Source organism: Scardinius erythrophthalmus (assembly GCF_964197995.2).
Source record: "Scardinius erythrophthalmus genome assembly, chromosome: 2".
NCBI lineage: Eukaryota > Metazoa > Chordata > Actinopteri > Cypriniformes > Leuciscidae > Scardinius > Scardinius erythrophthalmus.
In genome coordinates this window covers 69,085,015-69,111,624 of record NC_138222.1, presented here as the reverse complement: position 1 = coordinate 69,111,624, position 26,610 = coordinate 69,085,015, and the positions used below count along the sequence as shown (strand labels likewise).

At 38.9% G+C, this 26,610-nt stretch overlaps 1 protein-coding gene across 1 annotated transcript in view; it reads right to left on the bottom strand.

Moving 5' to 3' along the window:
• Window positions 1-53: 53 nt before the first annotated feature.
• ripk3 (receptor-interacting serine-threonine kinase 3) overlaps window positions 54-26,610 on the bottom strand; it is a 27,228-nt gene continuing 671 nt past the window's right edge. Inside the window, exons 2-13 of the mRNA XM_081359587.1 lie at window positions 25,832-26,156; window positions 20,791-20,942; window positions 14,164-14,213; window positions 12,899-13,054; window positions 11,709-11,791; window positions 11,168-11,225; window positions 5,686-5,726; window positions 4,565-4,601; window positions 4,432-4,481; window positions 4,329-4,347; window positions 3,249-3,299; window positions 54-2,716 (exon numbers count right to left, since the gene is read on the bottom strand). Of these exons, the coding sequence (XP_081215713.1) occupies window positions 2,616-2,716; window positions 3,249-3,299; window positions 4,329-4,347; window positions 4,432-4,481; window positions 4,565-4,601; window positions 5,686-5,726; window positions 11,168-11,225; window positions 11,709-11,791; window positions 12,899-13,054; window positions 14,164-14,213; window positions 20,791-20,942; window positions 25,832-26,156 (1,123 nt within the window). The 3' untranslated portion in view covers window positions 54-2,615. The remainder of the gene's footprint in view (window positions 2,717-3,248; window positions 3,300-4,328; window positions 4,348-4,431; window positions 4,482-4,564; window positions 4,602-5,685; window positions 5,727-11,167; window positions 11,226-11,708; window positions 11,792-12,898; window positions 13,055-14,163; window positions 14,214-20,790; window positions 20,943-25,831; window positions 26,157-26,610) is intronic.

The window sequence follows — 26,610 nt, the reverse complement described above, 5'->3', positions numbered from 1 at the left end:
TCATATGACTGATCATAAAGCACACGGGAATATGCAACACACAGAGACACAGCTTGATAAAAATATACATTTTAATCAAAGGTAAGAAAAGTATTAGCTCTTTTACAGTTGATTGTTAAAACAGTGGCATGTCCCATAGTCTTCATGAATCTGATTTGTCTTCAAAAAACTTGGTTTGGAGTAATTATGACATAAAAAGTTGGAATTATGAAAAAAAAAAAACTAAGTCATACAAATATATATAGAAGCTTGTTTCCGCCACAGAAGGAAAAGTAAAAAAAGGTAATTGCGACTTTTTATCTCACAATTCGGAGAATTCTCAGAATTGTGAGTTATAAAGTCAAAATTGCGTGATATAAAGTCAGAATTGCGAGATATAAAGTCAGAATTGTGAGTTATAAAGTCAGAATTGCGTGATATAAAGTCAGAATTGCGAGTTATAAAGTCAGAATTGCGTGATATAAAGTCAGAATTGCGAGTTATAAAGTCAGAATTGCGAGTTATAAAGTCAGAATTGCGAGTTATAAAGTCAGAATTGTGTGATATAAAGTCATAATTGTGTGATATAAAGTCAGAATTGCGAGTTATAAAGTCAGAATTGCGAGTTATAAAGTCAGAATTGCGAGTTATAAAGTCAGAATTGCGAGTTATAAAGTCAGAATTGCGAGTTATAAAGTCAGAATTGTGAGTTATAAAGTCAGAATTGCGAGTTATAAAGTCAGAATTGCGAGTTATAAAGTCAGAATTGCGTGATATAAAGTCAGAATTGCGAGTTATAAAGTCAGAATTGCGTGATATAAAGTCAGAATTGCGAGTTATAAAGTCAGAATTGCGAGTTATAAAGTCAGAATTGCGAGTTATAAAGTCAGAATTGCGTGATATAAAGTCAGAATTGCGAGTTATAAAGTCAGAATTGCGAGTTATAAAGTCAGAATTGCGAGTTATAAAGTCAGAATTGTGTGATATAAAGTCATAATTGTGTGATATAAAGTCAGAATTGCGTGATATAAAGTCAGAATTGCGAGTTATAAAGTCAGAATTGCGAGTTATAAAGTCAGAATTGCGAGTTATAAAGTCAGAATTGCGAGTTATAAAGTCAGAATTGCGAGTTATAAAGTCAGAATTGCGTGATATAAAGTCAGAATTGCGAGTTATAAAGTCAGAATTGCGAGTTATAAAGTCAGAATTGCGTGATATAAAGTCAGAATTGCGAGTTATAAAGTCAGAATTGTGAGTTATAAAGTCAGAATTGTGAGTTATAAAGTCAGAATTGCGAGTTATAAAGTCAGAATTGCGAGTTATAAAGTCAGAATTGCGAGTTATAAAGTCAGAATTGCGAGTTATAAAGTCAGAATTGCGAGTTATAAAGTCAGAATTGCGAGTTATAAAGTCAGAATTGCGAGTTATAAAGTCAGAATTGCGAGATATAAAGTCAGAATTGCGAGTTATAAAGTCAGAATTGCGTGATATAAAGTCATAATTGTGTGATATAAAGTCAGAATTGCGAGTTATAAAGTCAGAATTGCGAGTTATAAAGTCAGAATTGCGAGATATAAAGTCAGAATTGCGTGATATAAAGTCAGAATTGCGTGATATAAAGTCATAATTGTGTGATATAAAGTCAGAATTGCGAGTTATAAAGTCAGAATTGCGTGATATAAAGTCAGAATTGCGAGATATAAAGTCAGAATTGCGTGATATAAAGTCAGAATTGCGTGATATAAAGTCAGAATTGCGTGATATAAAGTCAGAATTGCGTGATATAAAGTCAGAATTGCGAGTTATAAAGTCAGAATTGCGAGTTATAAAGTCAGAATTGCGAGTTATAAAGTCAGAATTGCGAGTTATAAAGTCAGAATTGCGAGTTATAAAGTCAGAATTGCGAGATATAAAGTCAGAATTGCGAGTTATAAAGTCAGAATTGCGTGATATAAAGTCATAATTGTGTGATATAAAGTCAGAATTGCGAGTTATAAAGTCAGAATTGCGAGTTATAAAGTCAGAATTGCGAGATATAAAGTCAGAATTGCGTGATATAAAGTCAGAATTGCGAGTTATAAAGTCAGAATTGCGTGATATAAAGTCATAATTGTGTGATATAAAGTCAGAATTGCGAGTTATAAAGTCATAATTGCGTGATATAAAGTCAGAATTGCGAGATATAAAGTCAGAATTGCGTGATATAAAGTCAGAATTGCGAGATATAAAGTCAGAATTGCGTGATATAAAGTCAGAATTGCGTGATATAAAGTCAGAATTCTGACTTTTTTCTCAGAATTGCATGTTTATATCTTGCAATTCTAACTTTATATCATGTAAATGGGAGATTTAAAGTCAGAAAGTCAGAACTGCATGATATAAAGTTGCAATTGTGAGATAAAAAGTTGCAATTATCTTTTAAAATTCTGTGGCGGAAACAAGCTTCCGTACATATATGAATAAATCATAATCGCAAAGAGAGGAAAAAAAATCCTGCATGCAAAATATAACTTCTTTCTTTCAATTTTGTTGGCCAAACTCGTGACTCGTTCAGCCTGAAGACTGAAAACCCTGGAGTTTTCCTCACTCTTCTAAACCAACCTCGCCACTTCCAGTCTCATAATGTCTCTAGGGCTTTATTTGGTCTGGTGTCTCTGCCGGGATCTCTGAATAATGTTCATGCAGTTGTGGTTTCCGATCTGAACTCCGAGCACGTTGGACATGTTGATGTGGACGCCTAAAAGAGAAGCAGAGAAGCGAACGAGGGAGTCAAGCTTTCAGTTCCTGATTGGAGAAGAGCTGATGATTACTGATGTCTGACCTTCAACAGTTATTGCTCAAGGAGTTTTATCATCATGCAGTCTGCACCATTTATGCAGAATATTCACTTAAAAGTAGAGTTGTCAATCAATTCAAATCTGTACTTGAATGTATCACATGACAAGCCAGTTTGATTTATTTTAATAACTGATCACACTAAATGAACGCTAAATTAAATCGCTGGTGTTTCTGACGTCACAAACTACCTTGTAACCAATGGAGGCGGGGCTAATTTGCATATTCATAGAACCGTGCATACTAAATGAGGCAAGGGTGTCGAGTTACAGTCAAGCTATTTTAAGGCATGAAGATATGTCATTATATTATTCATCAAAGATGAGTTTTAAAGGATACACTGATCGACTACGGGGGACTTTAAAAGATGAACGTGTGTAAGTGTGTGTTATATGACATGCATTACAGTATAAAATCAGACTAAATGATCTTACCAGTGCTGTTGCCGCTCTCTCTCCGACTGCGCTCTTTGATCATGAAATTACCTGATAATAAATAAAATGCAGCTCATATCTCTTGCTTTCATTGGTGTGAACTCGTTAGATGTGCATATAGCAGCAGAATTGAAGATCCCGTTTCACCAGATCAGATATCCGATCAGTAAAAACACATGATGAAGTGACCAGGTGTAGAGAAGTGTGTGAAGAGAAGGTCGGCAAACAGTTCATGCTGCAATGCATGCTGGGAACTCATAAACCCTAAACATGTTCACTATGTAATTCTTTGATCAACATTTGGTGATTCTGTAGGACTAACATGGGTCTGTTTAAGTCCCAAACTAACTTTCCTCAGTATTTGTGGACACTTGAGCTCCTCGCGGTCAGAAACGAGCGAATTGGAAATTAATGTGAGTCGAGTTTCCTCTAGTGGAAGCGTTTGGAACTGCAGCCGAACAACATCTCACTGACAGATCATTGTTTGAGATATCATGATCATATTTGGAACACAACTTGTTTAGATTTATGGCTTTGATTTTCTCACAGTTTTAGAGTAAAACATGATTTTGAAAATATATATTTCATATAAAAATTTAAAATAGTATTTTTGCACATTTTTCATAAATATAAACGTACAATTCTGTAACTTTTTTTAAGTTCAATTTTCTAACTTTTTTTCACTTCTGCAATAATCTGCCGAGTGTCGTCTTCAAAAAGAGATCAAACTTCAGTCTGTCGCTCTAAAGCGTTCAAGATTTACCACAGTTTAAGTTGTAAATGTAATTTTCAGGTCTATATGCTCAAAAAGTGAATAAATGGATTATAAATACAGTGTAAATATAATGTAGTACCATAAAATAAAAAACACTATCAAACTAAAATATATTACATTCTTTGCATTGACAAAAAATGATAATAATTCTGTCATTTTTGACTGTTAAACTGGAAAATATGCATTTTTTATTTTTTACGGTGACGTCCTGAGAAATGCACCATGTTTACGGATTTCTGCATGAGTTTCAATTACACTTTCTCAAGAAATGTTGGACATCCTGAGTAAACCTTCAGAACACTGACCTGGAGTCGACGTTTGGCGCTGTAAGAAACAAACACATAAACCTGTGAGCCGGTCAGTCGTATGAAGGGTTAGTTAGTTAGTTTGACTGGGCTGGTTTCAGACCTGTGTGGTTCTGGGAGGCGTCAGAGGCGCAGCGGGACGAGGAAACGAGTCTGCAACAACACAAACAAACGCATTCAGCACCAACAAATCATGGGAATCAACACTGTGCGTTTCTGATTAATGTTCAGATCACCTCTGTTCACGGGGTCGGGGTCACTGGCTCCTGTTTCCTACGAGACAGAGATACAGCTGTGGTTACGGTGAGCTTATTTACAGCGCACGTTTACCTTTACTTTCATTCATCTCTTTATTTCACACTGAAACTGATTGAATAATTTAACTAGAGATGCAGTGAATTGAAAAAGCTCATGTACTCTTATCATCGTTTAGCAGACCAAGAATGGCAGTGTTGACAGAAAATTTAATATTAATAAGAATATAAAAAAAAAGAATATATATATATATATATATATATATATATAATATAATATAATATAATAATAATATATAATATAATATATATTTTAATTAATATTAAATTCTCTGTCAACATTGCCATTGATAAAATAAAATTAATAACTTAAATATTAATAACAATTTAATAAAATAATGTATTATTAATTTAATAAATACTGTAATTATGTAAAATTAAATAAGAAATATATACAAAATATAATATTACATCAGTAAAATTATTTAACAATTATTAATAATGCTTTTACTTTGTTAAAATAGTTAAAATTATTTTTTTTTATAATATAACATAACAGGCCTATAACATAATGTACCATAATATAATATTTTGTTCTGTATAATATAATATAACAATTTAATAAACATAATGTTATAATGTAATGTGACTTAATAAAATATAATATAAAAATATAATATTTTGTTCTGTATAATATAATATAATATAACAATATAATAGACATAATATGATATAATTCAATGTAATTTAATAAAATATAATATAACATAACATAACAACATAATATATTGTAATATAATATAACATAACATAATAAAACATAATATAACAACAATATTTTGTTCTGTATAATATGACGTAATATATTATAACATAATATTTTGTACTGTATAATATAATATAACATAATATAATAAAACAGTGTAATATATCATAATATAACAATATAATATTATATAACATAACATAAAATAATATAAAATAATATAATATAATATAATATAACATGATATAATATGATATAATATAATATAACATGATATAATATAATATAATATAATATAATATAACATAACATAACATAACATAACATAATATAATACCTGTTTGGGAAGTGATCCGGTGACATCCTGAGGACGTTCTTCTGAAAGACACAAAGAAGAAGAAAATATTGATGAACTGCTTCTGCTCTATAGTCATTCAGATAACAGTGTGTGTAGAACACACAGACGTGGACGCGTAGAACACACAGACGTGGACGTGGACGCGTAGAACGCGCAGACGTGGACGCGTAGAACGCGCAGACGACGTGGACGCGTAGAACGCGCAGACGTGGACGCGTAGAACGCGCAGACGTGGACGCGTAGAACGCGCAGACGTGGACGCGTAGAACGCGCAGACGTGGACGCGTAGAACGCGCAGACGTGGACGCGAAGAACGCGCAGACGTGGACGCGTAGAACACGCAGACGTGGACGCGTAGAACACGCAGACGTGGACGTGAAGAACACGCAGACGTGGACGCGAAGAACACACAGATGTGGACGCGTAGAACACACAGATGTGGACGCGTAGAACACACAGATGTGGACGCGTAGAACACACAGACGTGGACGTGAAGAACACACAGACGTGGACGTGAAGAACACACAGACGTGGACGCGTAGAACACACAGACGTGGGCGCGTAGAACACACAGACGTGGACGCGTAGAACGCGCAGACGTGGACGCGTAGAACGCGCAGACGTGGACGCGTAGAACGCGCAGACGTGGACGCGTAGAACGCGCAGACGTGGACGCGTAGAACGCGCAGACGTGGACGCGTAGAACGCGCAGACGTGGACGCGTAGAACGCGCAGACGTGGACGCGAAGAACGCGCAGACGTGGGCGCGTAGAACGCGCAGACGTGGACGCGTAGAACGCGCAGACGTGGACGCGTAGAACGCGCAGACGTGGACGCGTAGAACGCGCAGACGTGGACGCGTAGAACGCGCAGACGTGGACGCGTAGAACGCGCAGACGTGGACGCGTAGAACGCGCAGACGTGGACGCGTAGAACGCGCAGACGTGGACGCGAAGAACACGCAGACGTGGACGCGTAGAACACGCAGACGTGGACGCGTAGAACGCGCAGACGTGGACGCGTAGAACGCGCAGACGTGGACGCGTAGAACACACAGACGTGGGCGCGTAGAACACACAGACGTGGGCGCGTAGAACGCGCAGACGTGGACGCGTAGAACGCGCAGACGTGGACGCGTAGAACGCGCAGACGTGGACGCGTAGAACACACAGACGTGGGCGCGTAGAACGCGCAGACGTGGACGCGTAGAACGCGCAGACGTGGACGCGTAGAACGCGCAGACGTGGACGCGTAGAACGCGCAGACGTGGACGCGTAGAACGCGCAGACGTGGACGCGTAGAACGCGCAGACGTGGACGCGTAGAACGCGCAGACGTGGACGCGTAGAACGCGCAGACGTGGACGCGTAGAACGCGCAGACGTGGACGCGAAGAACACGCAGACGTGGACGCGTAGAACACGCAGACGTGGACGCGTAGAACACGCAGACGTGGACGCGTAGAACACGCAGACGTGGACGTGAAGAACACACAGATGTGGACGCGAAGAACACACAGATGTGGACGCGTAGAACACACAGATGTGGACGCGTAGAACACACAGATGTGGACGCGTAGAACACACAGACGTGGACGTGAAGAACACACAGACGTGGACGCGAAGAACACACAGACGTGGACGCGTAGAACACACAGACGTGGGCGCGTAGAACACACAGACGTGGACGCGTAGAACACACAGACGTGGACGCGTAGAACACACAGACGTGGACGCGTAGAACACACAGAAGTGGACGCGTAGAACACGCAGACGTGGACGCGTAGAACACGCAGACGTGGACGCGTAGAACACGCAGACGTGGACGCGTAGAACACGCAGACGTGGACGCGTAGAACGCGCAGACGTGGACGCGTAGAACGCGCAGACGTGGACGCGTAGAACGCGCAGACGTGGACGCGTAGAACACACAGACGTGGGCGCGTAGAACACACAGACGTGGGCGCGTAGAACACACAGACGTGGGCGCGTAGAACGCGCAGACGTGGACGCGTAGAACGCGCAGACGTGGACGCGTAGAACACGCAGACGTGGACGCGTAGAACACACAGACGTGGGCGCGTAGAACGCGCAGACGTGGACGCGTAGAACGCGCAGACGTGGACGCGTAGAACGCGCAGACGTGGACGCGTAGAACGCGCAGACGTGGACGCGTAGAACGCGCAGACGTGGACGCGTAGAACGCGCAGACGTGGACGCGTAGAACGCGCAGACGTGGACGCGAAGAACACGCAGACGTGGACGCGTAGAACACGCAGACGTGGACGCGTAGAACACGCAGACGTGGACGCGTAGAACACGCAGACGTGGACGTGAAGAACACACAGATGTGGACGCGAAGAACACACAGATGTGGACGCGTAGAACACACAGATGTGGACGCGTAGAACACACAGATGTGGACGCGTAGAACACACAGACGTGGACGTGAAGAACACACAGACGTGGACGTGAAGAACACACAGACGTGGACGCGTAGAACACACAGACGTGGGCGCGTAGAACACACAGACGTGGACGCGTAGAACACACAGACGTGGACGCGTAGAACACACAGACGTGGACGCGTAGAACACACAGAAGTGGACGCGTAGAACACGCAGACGTGGACGCGTAGAACACGCAGACGTGGACGTGAAGAACACGCAGACGTGGACGCGTAGAACACGCAGACGTGGACGCGTAGAACACGCAGACGTGGACGCGTAGAACACGCAGACGTGGACGCGTAGAACACGCAGACGTGGACGCGTAGAACACGCAGACGTGGACGCGTAGAACACGCAGACGTGGACGCGTAGAACACGCAGACGTGGACGCGTAGAACACGCACACACAGATGTCCACGTCTGCGTGTTCTACACGTCCACGTCTGCGTGTTCTACGCGTCCACATCTGCGTGTTCTACACGTCCACGTCTGCGTGTTCTACACGTCCACGTCTGCGTGTTCTACACGTCCACATCTGCGTGTTCTACACGTCCACGTCTGCGTGTTCTACGCGTCCACGTCTGCGTGTTCTACGCGTCCACGTCTGCGTGTTCTACGCGTCCACGTCTGCGTGTTCTACGCGTCCACGTCTGCGTGTTCTACGCGTCCACGTCTGCGTGTTCTACGCGTCCACGTCTGCGTGTTCTACGCGTCCACGTCTGCGTGTTCTACGCGTCCACGTCTGCGTGTTCTACGCGTCCACGTCTGCGTGTTCTACGCGTCCACGTCTGCGTGTTCTACGCGTCCACGTCTGCGTGTTCTACGCGTCCACGTCTGCGTGTTCTACGCGTCCACGTCTGCGTGTTCTACGCGTCCACGTCTGCGTGTTCTACGCGTCCACGTCTGCGTGTTCTACGCGTCCACGTCTGTGTGTTCTACACGTCCACGTCTGTGTGTTCTACACGTGGACACACAGATGTGGACGTGTAGAACACACAGACGTGGAAGTGTAGAACACACAGACGTGGACGTGAAGAACACACAGACGTGGACGTGTAGAACACACAGACGTGGACGCGTAGAACACACAGACGTGGACGCGTAGAACACACAGACGTGGACGCGTAGAACACACAGACGTGGACGCGTAGAACACACAGACGTGGACGTGTAGAACACACAGATGTGGACGTGTAGAACACACAGACGTGGACGCGTAGAACACAGATGTGGACGCGTAGAACACACAGACGTGGACGTGTAGAACACACAGACGTGGACGCGTAGAACACGCAGACGTGGACGCGTAGAACACGCAGACGTGGACGCGTAGAACACGCAGACGTGGACGCGTAGAACACGCAGACGTGGACGCGTAGAACACGCAGACGTGGACGCGTAGAACACGCAGACGTGGACGTGTAGAACACGCAGACGTGGACGCGTAGAACACGCAGACGTGGACGCGTAGAACACGCAGACGTGGACGCGTAGAACACGCAGACGTGGACGCGTAGAACACGCAGACGTGGACGCGTAGAACACGCAGACGTGGACGCGTAGAACACGCAGACGTGGACGCGTAGAACACGCAGACGTGGACGCGTAGAACACGCAGACGTGGACGCGTAGAACACGCAGACGTGGACGCGTAGAACACGCAGACGTGGACGCGTAGAACACGCAGACGTGGACGCGTAGAACACGCAGACGTGGACGTGTAGAACACGCAGACGTGGACGTGTAGAACACGCAGACGTGGACGTGTAGAACACGCAGATGTGGACGCGTAGAACACGCAGACGTGGACGCGTAGAACACGCAGACGTGGACGTGTAGAACACGCAGACGTGGACGTGTAGAACACGCAGACGTGGACGTGTAGAACACGCAGACGTGGACGTGTAGAACACGCAGACGTGGACGTGTAGAACACGCAGACGTGGACGTGTAGAACACGCAGACGTGGACGTGTAGAACACGCAGACGTGGACGTGTAGAACACGCAGACGTGGACGCGTAGAACACGCAGACGTGGACGCGTAGAACACGCAGACGTGGACGCGTAGAACACGCAGACGTGGACGCGTAGAACACGCAGACGTGGACGTGTAGAACACGCAGATGTGGACGTGTAGAACACGCAGACGTGGACGTGTAGAACACGCAGACGTGGACGTGTAGAACACGCAGACGTGGACGTGTAGAACACAGACGTGGACGCGTAGAACACACAGATGTGGACGTGTAGAACACACAGATGTGGACGTGTAGAACACACAGACGTGGACGCGTAGAACACAGATGTGGACGCGTAGAACACACAGACGTGGACGTGTAGAACACACAGACGTGGACGTGTAGAACACACAGACGTGGACGTGTAGAACACACAGATGTGGACGTGTAGAACACACAGATGTGGACGCGTAGAACACGCAGACGTGGACGTGTAGAACACGCAGACGTGGACGTGTAGAACACGCAGACGTGGACGTGTAGAACACGCAGACGTGGACGTGTAGAACACGCAGATGTGGACGTGTAGAACACACAGATGTGGACGCGTAGAACACACAGACGTGGACGCGTAGAACACACAGACGTGGACGTGTAGAACACACAGACGTGGACGTGTAGAACACACAGACGTGGACGTGTAGAACACACAGATGTGGACGTGTAGAACACACAGACGTGGACGTGTAGAACACACAGACGTGGACGTGTAGAACACACAGATGTGGACGCGTAGAACACACAGACGTGGACGTGTAGAACACGCAGACGTGGACGTGTAGAACACGCAGACGTGGACGTGTAGAACACACAGATGTGGACGTGTAGAACACACAGATGTGGACGTGTAGAACACACAGATGTGGACGTGTAGAACACACAGATGTGGACGTGTAGAACACACAGATGTGGACGTGTAGAACACACAGACGTGGACGCGTAGAACACACAGACGTGGACGCGTAGAACACACAGATGTGGACGTGTGAACGCACCGTTCTGTGGGTTACGGGAGATATGGACTGATCTCAGACCGGAACAGACGTCACCATCCTAATAATGAGAAGAGCAGAGAAGATCTGGTCAACTCGACCGGTTCAGATACACACACACACACACACACACATGCATTTGATTATGAGTATCTGCAATTAAGGCTTTTTAAGACCTGCACAAATAAAATGATTTCCATATGATCCGGACAGAGATCTAGTGAGACCCAAACATCAAATTATATATTCATGCTCTCAGAGTTTGATCAAATTATAAACATCAAATTTCAGCCTTCAACCATGTTTTAAGAAAAGAGATGATTCAAACTTATAAATGATTATATTTAGATTAATTTAAAATATGATTGCTGCTTTTCCATGCTCAAATATAACACCTCTTGAAATGATCAAGACTTTATGTGGCTTTAAGTTTGATACGACTGAATTAAGGAAAAGCCAAGCGATCTGCAGCCGATCAGCTGACACTGAAGAAGAACTGAATGAGCTGAATGTGAGAAGTGTGTGTGTGAGAAGTGTGTGTGACCAGGTGTTTGAGGACGTCTCTGACGGCATCACTGATCCCACGCTGGTGCTTCTCCAAGATCCTCTCCGTCACATTCACACAGTCTGGACACACACCAGCACACATTACACATTACACACACATCACTCAGTAAAACACACACCAGCACACATTACACATTACACACACATCACTCAGTAAACCATGTCAATCATGAAAATAATCCAAGAATAAGAAATATTAGATTTTTTTTAATTATTAAAAATAAATAGAATTTTATGTAAATAACATTAAATAAAACGTCTGATTAAATTAAGAAATTTGATAAAAAAATTAAAACTGATTAAATAAATGAAATTTGATTTAAATAAATACATTTGATACAAAATAATAATAATAAATAAAAAAATAACAAGATTAACTAAATAAACAAATACATTTGATTAAAATGAAAAATATATTTTTTAAATAAATAATAAATTAAGATATTACAAAATTAAAATATTTTTTTTAAATAAATAAAAATAAGAATGTAGAATGTAGAAATGTAAAAATAAAAAACATACTGCTAAACTACAGATCTAAATTAATTAATTTAAATAAAACAATATTTATTACAATAAATAAATAAAATTTGATTTAAATATTTGGATGATCGTATTTGGCATCTAAAAGATTGAAAAATAAATAAATAAAAACATTTGATTAAAGTTAACAAATAAAAAAAATATTATAACAAATAAATAAAATCTTTATTTAAATGAATGAAATTTGATTTAAATAAATAAATAACAAAGATGATCATATTTTGCATCTTAAAGATAGAAAAATAATAAGATTAAATAAATATATGTTTATTCACTTGATTAAAATAAATAAAAACGGATTAATAAAATTTCATTTACATAAAAAAGAAAAGAAGTGTAAAAAAAACACTACTAAACTAAATAGGTATATAAATAAAATAAAAATGAAATTTGATTTGAATAAGTAATAAATGAATACAAAGATGATCATATTTGGCATCTTAAAGATTGAAAAATTGAAAAATTAAAAAAATGATTAAAATAAACAAATAAAAAGATTATAACAAATAAATAATGAATTAATGCGCTTATTAATGCACAGATTAATGATATTTAAAAAAAAAATAAAACATTAAAATAAGCCGTATATAAATGAATGAATGTGAAGCTGCTGGTGTTCCTGACCGAGGAAGGAGGGTCTGCGCTGGGCGTCCTGGTCCCAGCAGCTCCTCATGAGCTCCACCAGTCCCTCCAGTCCTTCAGTCTCGCCGAGGCGGATCAGGCTCAGGTCCGGCCGGTCGCCCAGAGGGATCCGAAACCGCACCAGGCTGGACCCAGCATCTGGAACACACACACACACCGGTGGGGGAGACATCAGTCGAACAACAGGAGAGATCATCAGCCTGTGAGTGTTTACTTTTCCTCCTGTCAATCCTAAAGTTGAAGAGCATCTCGGGAACCGCACTGCAGTGGTTCGAGTCTAAGCTCTCAGCTGGTCCTTTAGGGTGCCGTGGAGGGGTGAGGTGTCTGAGACCCAACATCTAGATACTGGAGTGCCTCAGGGCTCAGTGCTGGGACCGCTTCTCTTCTCCATCTACAGGTCATCACTAGGATCTGTGAGAGCACACGTCACTCCTCTCCTCACTAAACTGCACTGGTTGCCAGTGTCCGCTCGCATCAAATTCAAGTCACTGACGTTTGCCTACAGAACAACCACTGGCTCTGCCCCCTTTTACCTAAACTCTTTACTTCAGACTAGAGGTCTTCACAGTGAACCCGAGGCCTGTCGACCCGGGACCCGTACGGGTCTATATTTTAAATGATCAGCCGGGTCCGGGTCGGGTCCGAATCTATTACTTCGGGTCCCGGGTCTGTTTAACATTGTGTGTAATACCAGTGCGATCGGAGTCATCAGATCAGACTCGGAGAAAACCCGGCCGTGATTAGACACTGCTTGTGCTTTTTTTTGTAACTTGCAACTTGTAAAATTAGGACACTCAAAATAAACTGTGTTAAAAAGAATGTTTTAGGTTGATCCAGAGTCACAAGCTTAACTGAGTCACAGCTTATCAAATATGGATTCCAAACATTAATTTCTTATCCAAACAAAATCCTGTCATCCAGCATCTCCTCTCTTCCTCTTTCATCCGTTTCACCATAAATGTGTTTTAGTCGGACAGATCAATACAGTACAAAGAACATAATATGTTCACAGAAAGACTACTCCCTACATGTACAGTTCTTTTCTTCTTTTGTTGTTGTTTTGTTAAAAAGAAACATTTCTGATGAGGAGATGTACGGCAAACACGACTGTATTGTGTGTGTATGGGAATATATTTGTATGTTGTGTGCGTATGTTTTTGATATGAAGATATCTGATGTACATCTGATTGAAGTGTAATGTTTATCTGAGAAAAAGCACATAAAAAATAGAAAAAGGAGATGCTTACTGCTGTACGGCTCCTTCCCCGTGATGATTGACCACAGCAGGACACCGTAGCTGGAGAGCAAACATTCACAAAACACACATTAGTCATGATACTACAGCCTGCTCAGGAAACACTCTCTGCCTGTCAATCACTTTATCTGACGTCTGATTGGCTGGCGTGTGTTTGGTGGGCGGGGTTTCGAGGAGGCTGACGTAAACTAAGCTCTAATCTCTAGTCCTTTTTTATTTTTATACCATCAATACAAAACACATTAAACCGAAAGTAGGATGTACGTGTATCTCTCTATTATAAGTTTCCTAATATATATGTAGAACAATGCTCATTATACATATGACATCACTCTTCTTGTGTTATAGTTTGATGCAACAGGTGATTGCTTTCAGTTGTTGTTGTTTAACATCCTGCTGTCACAACAACTTTTTTTTTTTTTTTTTTCTCTATTGGTATAGCCTTCTAGCGTATGATTACTATTGCCCCTTACTGACTTTAAATGCTGCCTCTTTATTTATTTATCTCTTTGAGCTACATTTTCCATTATTTCATATTAATGCAGACTGAGCCTTGAGTTTAATAGATGTTCTTTTGTGTTTTTTTTTTGTGTGTTTTTATTGTATCAAAAGAATCCTGCAACCACTATAATTTTGTATTATCTTTTTGGATCCAACTACTTTTACATTTATTTTTGAGCAGTGACAGTAGTAGCATTACCAGTATTCGCTTTCTGAATGAATGATGCTAAAGGAATAAAAACTGTGCATTTGAATATTAGGAGTCTTATCCCTAAAATGGACTTACTTCGTGCACGGGTTGTATTATATAAACCTAACATCATTACTCTTTCTGAAACATGGCTTAATAGTAATATACCAGATACTGAAATTAATCTTCCAAATTATACCCTAGATCCGATAGGAGTTCCAGAGGTGGAGGTGTGGCTATATATGTCTCCTCTGAGTTCATATCGGAGTTAACCATACCCACAGTCGAGCCTCTACATTTTGAATGTGTTTTTGTTAAGGTAATTTTTCACGAAAATAAAAGTTTAATTATCGGGAGCATATATAGACCACCCTCTTCGCCAGCTGAAACCTTTGATCATCTGATATCCACTATTAACTGTAAAAACGAAATTATCTTGCTTTGGGATTTCAATAAAAACTGGTTAGATAAGTCATCTGATAAAGTAAAAAATCTACTTAGCAGCTTAAATATCACACAGCTAATTAAAGGAGAACTCCGGTCAATTTTAACATTGAGCTCATTTTTTTGTACATTTGGAGTGCTGTCAATACAGAGAACAACGACACAAATCGGTGTTGCCTACACAGAGTTATTCTATTTTTAAAATTTGCACCCTGTTGACTTCAATAGGGCAAGTACTAAACCTGCTTTTAGCCTCTTAACATCCTTGATGTGTCATTACAAGTGCACAGGTCATGTGAGTGATTCCTTCTGAGTGAACACGAGTGAATCTGACTGCAGTAGATGTGAAAGATATGTATAAAAATGATGTTATTTAAGCCAGCGCAAATACCTGTTTACATCCTGTTTTCGGGTGAAGTCCAAAGTAGTCGATTGCCGAGATCAAGCGCGTGAACTCCACTCCAAATGTACAAAAAAATGAGCTCAATGTTAAAATTGACCAGAGTTCTCCTTTAAGGAGCCTACTCGTATTACTCCTACATCTCAATCCTTGCTTGACTGGATACGCGCTTCACACCCAGACAGATTCCTAAGGGTAGGTGTTATGTCTGACTGCCTTAGTGAGCACTCGATAGTCTATTGTGTATGGAAAATCAAACTACCTAAATCACCACCAAAACTTATCAAAATCAGACAATATAAGAAACTGAACTCAGATTTATTTATCAATGATTTGATCGCTATAAATTGGGACAGATACCAACTTATACCTAATGTACACGACGCTTGGGATTTCTTTTATAACGAGTTTATGGATGTTCTGGACAAACATGCTCCTTGGAAAACAGTTAAGGTCAAGGGTAAACATCTCCCCTGGATTGACTCGGAACTTATTAGGCTCTTTGGGCAGAGGGATAAAGCATGGTCATTATTCTGCCGTACAAGGGCTAATGTAGATTGGTGAAGTATACAGGCAGTTGAGAAATATGACCAAGACTAAAACCCGTAATGCAAAATCCAACTACTATAAGGATAGCCTCAGTAATGATTTTAAGAATCCAAAACAATTCTGGAAAAAAAATAGAAATATTACCACTACATCAGATAAACATTGTATTAATCAAATACGAGTTGCTAATACAATTCTACATGACTCTCTATCTATTGCTCAAGCATTCAATCATCATTTCTCTTCTGTCTGTTCTACCTTAATACCCGAATCTGATCCATGTAATGTTTTTTTTTAATAATACTTTGCCCAGTCACAGTTCTTTTCATTTTAGGAAAATTCAACCAGATGAAGTTCAGTATGTCATTAATGAATTAAATGTGAACAGTGGTGCTGGACTTGATGGTTTAGAAAATAAGTTTATCAAATTAGCATCCCATATTCTTATGTATCCTCTTACTGATTTATTTAATCTCTCTCTGACGTCATGTGAGTTACCAGTCATTTGGAAATGCGCACGCATCACTCCAATACATAAAGGAGGAGATGCATTAGATCTTAACAATTATAGACCCATATCTATTATATGCTCTATTGCTAAAGTGTTTGAAAAATTAATTTATAACCAACTCTCACATTTTCTTAGTGCAAACTACGGTGGCCCAGTAGTGCACAACACAACGAAATGTAAAAAGCAAACATAAGTTCACAACACAACGGAAACAAGCCACAACACAACGAAATAAAGCCACAACACAACGAAATAAAGCCACAACACAACGGAAAATCCACAACACAACGAAATAAAGCCACAACACAACGAAATAAAGCCACAACACAACGGAAAATCTACAACACAACGGAAAATCCACAACACAACGAAATAAAGCCACAACACAACGGAAATAAGCCACAACACAACGAAATAAAGCCACAACACAACGGAAAATCTACAACACAACGGAAAATCTACAACACAACGGAAAATCTACAACACAACGGAAAATCTACAACACAACGAATTAAAGCCACAACACAACGGAAATAAGCCACAACACAACGAAATAAAGCCACAACACAACGGAAATGCTCCCCCGACCACTAGAGGGCTCTTGGAGCCCAGTAAAGTTAGTTTTCCAAGCCATTGTTCTATAGAGTCAGCAGTCTTTATATATAAATACCACGATTAGTTTTAACAGTGTATATCAACATAAAATATTACTTCAAAATAACCTACATGAATTATAGCTGCGTATTTGATTTATACTCGAGAATGCTTGGACGCGCTTCCACAGCGCAGGGCACGTCTGGCAATTCCACCAAGTGGTTAAAACGTATAATTTATTATAATATAATTTGATAAATAAAAATAAAAACCATTTGGTGAAATAGGAAGGAATTGGCACAATTCCACCTATAATAAGTCAGTCTGGTCACTAGGAACATGATAAAAGAAAAAAAAACTTTTACAGAAATTTCCTAAAAAAAATAATTGTTAATTACTGTAAATACATGAAGGGTATTGGAAAAATCATTATTAAGTCATTATAAAAGTCATATTAAGTCAGTCTACTATCAAATACAATCAAGCTTTGGATTTTGAATATGTCTGTTTTTGAATGTTAAAAGTAATTTTAATTAAAACAAATTATACGTTTTAACAACTTGGAGGAATTGGTAGACGTTCCCTCAGGGATAATGCGCTGTGGTAGCGCGTCAAAGCATTCTAGAGTATAAATATGCAGCTATAATGCACGTAGGTGATTTTGAATTAATAAATGTCGATAAACAATGGTTAGCTACATACTGTTAAAACTAATCGTGGTGTTGATATATTTTTATAGACTGCTGACTCTCTAATGAACAATGGCTTGGAAAACTAACTTTACTGGGCTCCAAGAGCCCTCTAGTGGTCGGGAGCATTTCCGTTGTGTTGTGGCCTTATTTCGTTGTGTTGTGGATTTTCCGTTGTGTTGTGGCTTGTTTCCGTTGTGTTGTGGATTTTCCGTTGTGTTGTGAACTTATGTTTGCTTTTTACATTTCGTTGTGTTGTGCACTACTGGGCCACCGTAGCAAACAATATCTTATCACCATTTCAATCTGGCTTTAGGTCTAACCACTCTACATCTACTGCCCAATGATGTGTTCTCTGCTGCAGATAATGGGGAACGTACAGGTGCGATATTTATTGACTTGACTAAAGCATTTGATCTTGTTGATCACTACTTACTTTTAGATAAACTCTATGCTATAGGCCCGTCTAAAAGTGCAGTACTGTGGTTTAGTTCATATCTCCACAATAGAAAACAATGTGTCTTCCTACATGGAATTAAATCTAATTTGTTGATTCAACAAAGAGGTGTGCCCCAGGGCTCAACTTTGGGACCACTCCTTTTTTCTATCTATGTTAATAACTTACCATCAATTTTTAATAACTGTTGTGCTCAACTTTATGCCGATGACACTGTCTTATATACATCTAAACCTGATCTTCTTCAAATCCAAGCGTGTCTTCAGTATAATTTCAACATTTTACAAGATTGGCTTTTTCATAACAAATTATTGCTTAACAAAACTAAATCATATCTTATGATTTTTGGTACCAGACAGAAACTCAAATCTGAACCCGATTCTTGTATAATACCTTGCTCTGACTGTACTCCTTTGCTTCAAGTTGAAAATGTTAAATATCTGGGTGTATGGCTTGATTCTGAGCTGTCTTTCAAACCACATATTGATCATGTTTTAAATAAAGTCAACTATGGAATTAATGTTCTTTATCGAGCTCGTAACTGTTTTACTCAGAGAGTGCGCAAGAAACCTGCCTCCCAACTTATACTTCCGATTTTTGATTATTGTGATGATGTTAATCAAAACTCTGTAAAATCTGATCTTTGTCGTCTTAAAACAGCATACAACAGACTGAGCAGATTTGTCCTTGGATGTCCCTTTCTCACGCATCATTGCACAATGTATAATGCCCTTAATTGGCCATCTCTAAATATAAGACGACAAATTCACTGGCTTCAACTAGTATTCAAATGTATTCATTTCAATTACCCTTCTTATCTAAAACAGTATTTTGTTCCAATTACTTCAAATTATCAATTGAGGCACTCTGTTCAGCTTTACTTTTCTGTCCCTCGAGCTAAGAAATCAGTTGGCAAAAGAGCTTTTATGTTTAAAGCTATTTTAGATTGGAACAACTTACCTTCTGATATTAGATCCATCACTTCATTTGGGATGTTTAAGTATACCCTGTCTTCTTACCTTGTGATTGACTGCTCTGTAATGTATGATGCTGACACATTGTGTATATCCTATACTTAAATTAATTGTATTATTATTTTGTGATCCACGTACATACAATATTAAATGTATTTCTGTCAGTTTGACCATCTAGTGGTTGTAAAGTTCTTTGTAAAGTTCTTTATATTTCTGTAAATGTGTGTATGTATATGTGTATGTATGTGTATGTATGTATGTGTGTGTATGTGTGTATATATATGTATGTATGTATATATATATATATATTTTTTTTTTTCGTCTTGTATTTGTGGTTCTGTGTGCGTTTGTTTGTTGTCTATTTGAATATTGACATGTATAACTATTTTTGTTTATTTGATTATTGTTCTTTTGTGATGGTTGTGATGTATTTTAAGACCCCCTCGAAAACGAGTGGTGCATCTCAAGGGGTTTATCCTAATAAATAAATTTGAGTATGAGTATATATATATACTATATATAACATTAGTTAACTACATTAGTTAGCATGAACTAATAATGAACCGCACTTACAAGCATTTATTCATCTTTGTTAATGTTCATTTTTAATTTAAATCTTGTTCACATTAGTTACTGCACTGTGAACTAACATGAACAAACAATGAACAGCTTTACTTTTATCAACTAATGTTACCAAAGATGAATAAATACAATAACAAATGTATTGCTCATGGTTAGTTCATGTTAGTTAATACATTAACTAATGTTGACTAATGAAACTTACTGTAAAGTGTTACCGCAATAGTATTAATCAAAGATGCAATAAGGAAAAAAAAAAGAAAGGAAAAAAAGTAAATTATCAGAGAGACGGAGAGGTTGTTGAGAGAAGATGAAAAGAAGATAAAAATATATAGAGTCAAACCAAACAAATTGATATATTATATATATATATATATAAATAAAGGGTGAGGTGTTGTGGGGCACAAACACTTTACTTGTTTGTCAAACACTTCTTAAATCAAGATGCATTTACTAGATTAGTAAAATGTCATAAGATATTATGTCCTGTTTTTCGGGGGAATTAATCAAAATTAAGTGAGTTGATTTTAAAAAAAAAAGCAAAATTATCTGTTAATTGGGTAAGAAAAATAATCTTAATCAGATAATTTTGCATGTTTAAAGCAAAAACTCACTTTAATTTCCCCAGAAAACAAGTCATTTTAGTACTTTAGTAAATGCATCTTGATTTAAGAAGTGTTTGACATGTGGACTGGAAACAAGTCAACAATACTGAGTAAGACAGGGATAACCTGTAGACATCGGAGGCTTTGCTGGGCTTGTAGTTGACGGACTGCAGTGCTTCAGGAGGCATGTAGCTCAGCGTTCCTCCCTCGTCCTCGTCTCGCTCGCCCGAACACCTCGACACGCTGAGAGCCACTCGAGACAAGCCGAAGTCTGTGATCTGCAGACCACACACAGCGTTACACACCGCGTTACACACCGCGTTACACACCGCGTTACAGACATCGTTACACACGGCGTTAGACACGGCTTTACACACAGCGTTACACACATCGTTACACAAGGCGTTACACACATCGTTACACACGGCGTTAGACACGGCGTTACACACAGCGTTACACACATCGTTACACAAGGCGTTACAACACATCGTTACACATGGCGTTACACACGACATTACACACGGCGTTACACACAGCGTTACACAAGGCGTTACACACATCGTTACACAAGGCGTTACACACAACGTTACACCGCTGAATTTCAACCTAGTCAAGTAGCGTCACAGTCCAGCTTAAGTAAGTTGATAATCTTAGAAAGAATATGGCCTGAATCTGCTGACAGAAGCATTTATCAGCAGTGAGATGTGGAGGATGGGGCTCTTGGTCATTTCTGACCGAAAAATTGTACATCCGTTTTTTTTTTACTTTATTTTTTATGTTTTTCATCACCGGAATGGTACGAAACTTGGTAAAGGTTTTTGCTCATGGACATGATTCGAGAAGGTTAAATGGTCCTGAAAAAATAGTCACACTTGAGCTCTTCGCGGTCAGAAACGAGCGCATTGGAAATGAATGGAGACGAGTTTCCTCTAGTGGAAGCGTTTGGTACTGCAGCCAAACAACATCTCACTGAAAGATCGTTTTTTGAGATATCAAGATCATATTTGAAACACAACTTGTTTAGTTTTATGACTTTGATTTTCTCACAGTTTTAGAGTAAAACATGATTTTGAAAATATATATTTCATGTAAAAATGTATCTGTGATCTGCAGGTTGGAGACAAAGGGTTAAACACAGCCAGTCTCTGCTGATATGGACGTAGAGTTTAATTCTAGAAGGAATATTGCGATGATAACATCCTAAATCTGCGCTGAGTGAAGCATTTATCAGCAATGAGATGTGGAGGATTTGAATCAGACTCTCTCTCATTAAACTTAAACTGATCATTTTGCAGTAAATTAAAAACATGATTTGTGTAAATGAATCAGACATTATATAAAAGCTCTTTTATAATAACAATTATTAGGGACGCACCGATATCTAAATTTCAGCCGATAATTCTTTATATTTGAAAGGCGATAACTGATAATCTCACCATTAAAATCCACGTCTCAAACACACAATTATAATGTTCTCATGATCATTTTATGTAGCCGATGAGACAGACATGCACTACTTTACTGTATTTTCCTTTTTAAAGTTATTCCTATATTTCAAGTGATTCAAACCCATCATGTTGAACAGTGCGCATCTGAAGAGTCTCAGCTAAAGGAAATACTACATTATTAATCAGCTCTAATATATCGGCCAAATTTTATTTTTAGGGCCGATAACGATAACATTAAAAACGATCATATATCGGCTGATACCGATATGGTGGCCGATATATCAAGCATCTCTACACATTAGACCTTATTGTAAACTGTGGTAAAAACTAAACTAGCACATCAACACAGGAGAAACGTGCAGGAGAGCAGGGCCGCGGGAAGAGGTTTTTGGTTGGGGGTGCTGATTTTTTTTTTGGGGGGGGGGGGGTCACTACTTTTGAATAAGAAACAATATCAAGACTATAAAACTCATCAAAAAACGGCCACACACTCAAACCACCTGACTGCACATCACATTTTTGACTTTATTCATTCTGCTTTTATTCGTAATGCAATGGACCGGTCAACGGGACATAAATTAATCCTTAAAGGATGGGACTTTATGGGACATTTGCACAAAAAGAAGAAATAACTTACCGTAGCCTATTTTATAAGTCGCTCTGGAGTCGCATATCAGTCAAAAAATGTGCCACGAGGAAGAAAAAAACATATATAGCCTAAGTCGCACTGGACTAAGTCGCATTTTTTAAAAAATTTATTTCACAAAAAAATGTTACAGACAGTTCTCCGCTACGGACGTGAGCGCTCTAAAGCGGCACTAAAAGAATGTTTTAAAACTTTCACAGAGACCTCAAACTGAAAGCACAAAGCCTGTCTTTAAATTTAATTTCGTTTTGTATTAATTGTATCTTAATTTTAATCAATGTTTCATCAACCAATTGTCTGGATTTAATAAATAAGAAGTAGGCTATTAGAAAATAGATAATCAGGACACGGAGGCGCTGGCGAACATGGAGCTGGTCTCATAAATGAACCGAAACTCAGCGTAGGCCTATAAGGTAGCCTGTTGCCTCACAGACCTGAGACATATAGATAGCTTGAAATGTCTACTTTTAAGCAGAACAATTCAAAACGAAAGAAAACAGACTGCGCTGCTTATGTAATTCGTATGAAACGTGCATTTCTCTCTGGCGCTGTAAAGATCGCGAGTCGTCGAACTTCATCTGTCTAGCCGACACTGACATTTAAAAGAACTGTTTTATTAGTAAACAATTAAAATGTCTCCTGCTATATTATACATATTTGCCTGTTCCTTACAAAACACTGACAGTGGGGTTTTTGACGGTTTTTTTTTTTTTTTTTTTTGAGCAGCTGCGGACAAATTCTTTCGACACACACACACACACACAATATTACACAATATTACTAAAAAAACACTCTGTGCTTATGTTTTAAAAAAGATAATTTAACATATAAATAACATTTTTTTAAATATCCCACTTAAAGTGTTTATTACAAATAAATGACTAAATGCTAAAAATTAATTAATTTTAATGAACAAACATTGACTAATGACTAAACATTGACTAAACAAACAGTGCTGCAGCACCCCCAGCACCCCCACTTCCCGCGGCCCTGCAGGAGAGGTCAAGAGGTCACGTTCCATTAGGACTCTGTTTGAACTCTCGGCCTCAAGGAGGATCGTTCAGTCTTTACCGTCAGTCTTTGTTTTTAAAGCAGATTATAATCATTCAGGAGACGATCTGATGGTTTATGTCCCAATCTCATCCTGATCCATCGGAGAGAGCTGGAGTCAAGCTTCAGGAGTTTCACAGAAACATTATAGTCATGTAAACCTTTTAATCGCACTACTCTCTCAAGTCACCATCAAATCAAAGTGGACAATTCCTGTTTTGTATGGAATATCGCAGTGTTTACTGTAAATGATTTATCGGTGGACATCATTGTTTCAAAAATCTTGAGTCTGAATAACTTACCCTCCCTCTTGCACTTGGCATGTCTTCGACTGACTTATGTGTCATAATTATAACTTGTGTGTCATAATTATTAATTTATTAATTATTAATTTATATGTCATAATCTCAACTTCTTGTCATAATTATTACATAAATAAAAACGATCACTTAGTTTATCATATATTTGACTTTTTTGTCAAATTCGACTGTCATAATTACTACATTAGACGAAATTTAAACCTTTTACTTGATAATTTCAACTTTTTGTCAGAATTATTACATAAAAGTAAAAATTATAACTTTGCATGTCAAAATTTCGACTTTTCAACTCATGACAGTCATAATTTTGTTTTTATTTCATAATTTCAACTTTTCATAACTATTGCACAAAAGTCAAAATTATCACTTAGTATGTCAAAAGTTTGACTTTTTGTGTCAATTTTGACCTTTTATTTCATAGTAATTATCATAAGTCAAAATTAAACTTGATGTCATATTTTCGACTTTTTATGTCATAATAGACTTTCTAAGCCAAAAGATTTGTTCGGCATCAATACCGATATATATTAGGCTATTATATATGTTTCAAAGATTGTGTGGCTCAACAGGTATATACTGCATTTTCATAGAGCTCTGAAATACATTATAAAATCTGTTCAGTCATATGCGTTAGTATGTCATAATTAAGTTTTTTCTCAATTGTCTTTTTATCTCATAATTTCAATGTCATAATTTCAACTTTTTAATATCATAATTTCAAAGTCATAATTTCGACTTTTTATGTCAAAATTGACTTTATAAGCCAAAAGTTTATTTTTTATATCGGTATTGATGTCGAACAAACTTTTAAGTAAAAAAATTTGTTCGACATCAATACCGATATATATATATATATATTTTTTTAGGATTGTGTGGCTCAACATGTTTGGCGTCGAGGCTGACTGTGTGTAAAATCTGTTCAGTCATAAGCTTGACTTTATCTCATAATTATGAGTTAGTATGTCATAATTTAGTTTTTTCTCAATTGTCTTTTTATCTCATAATTTCAATGTCATAATTTCAACTTTTTAATATCATCATTTCAAAGTCATAATTTCGACTAATAATTCAAAATAATTGACTTTTTTTATTAATTGAATAATCGATAATTGACTTTATCGATGCCTAAAAAAATTAACAATAAATTATATTTTGGTATTGATGGTCGAACAAATTTTTAAGTCCAAAAAATTTGTTCGACATCAATACCGATATGTAATTTTATTTATTTTTTAGGATTGTGTGGCTCGACATGTTTGGCGTCGAGGCTGTCTGCGTGTAAAATCTGTTCAGTCATAAGCTTGACTCTATCTCATAATTATGAGTTAGTATGTCATAATTTTTTTTTTCTCTTTTTATCTCATAATTTCAATGTCATAATTTTAACTTTTTAATATCATAATTCCGACTTTTTATGTCATAACTGACTTTATAAGCCATTTTTTTTAAATCGGTATTGATGTTGAACAAACTTTTTCTCGATTTTTCTTTTTATCTCATAATTTCAATGTTAGAATTTCAACTTATTAATATCATAATTTCAAAGCCATAATTGACTTTATAAGCCAATATTTTTTTATATATCGGTATTGATGTCGAACAAACTTTTAAGTCAAAAAATGTGTTAGACATCAATACCGATACATAATTTTGTTTGTAAGGCTGTGTGGCTGCACATGTGTGTAGTGCATGCGTGGACTGGCCTTGGCGACGAGGCTGTCGTTGAGGAGCACGTTGCTGGGCTTCAGGTCGAGGTGCAGCAGAGGAGGACTCAGCTGATGGAGGAAGTTCATGCCCAGGCCGATCTGATGAGCCATGCGGAAGCCCAGGGGCCACGGGGGGGGCCCGGCCAGCGTCTGCAGGAGCCCGGACACCGAGCCCTTGGCCATGAACTCCATCACCAGCCCACACTGCAGCGGGAGCCGGGACTCCCCCAGACGGCCCTTGTACAGGCCGAGGATCTGCATGACGTACGGGCTCCCTCCCTGGAACATCAGGGCTGCCTCTCTCTGGATAGAGGACGTGGACCTGCTCAACGAGACCAGGACAATAAACGGGAAAGAAAGTATTTCAAGAATGACTCATCTCATAGTTTTGACTTTTTTCCTCATATTTTTCACTTTTTTAGTCAAAAAATTTGATTGACATCAATAGTACGTCATATTTAGTTTTTGTCTCAATTTGTCTTCGTATCTCGAAGAGGACGTGGACCTGATCAACGGGCCGGGAGAAATGAGAACACACAATTCATCTTTACAATAATAAACATGTTTATAGTGCATTTTCATAGAGCGCTGAAATAAATCTGCTTGATAACATTTGTTCATTAATAAGCTTGACATTTTATCTAATAATTGTGACTTAGTATGTCATAATTTCATCTTTATTTGTCTTTTTATCTCATAATTATGACTGACTTTGTAATAATTTCGACTTTTTAATAGCACAATTTCAACTTTTTATGTCATTACTGACTTTAAGT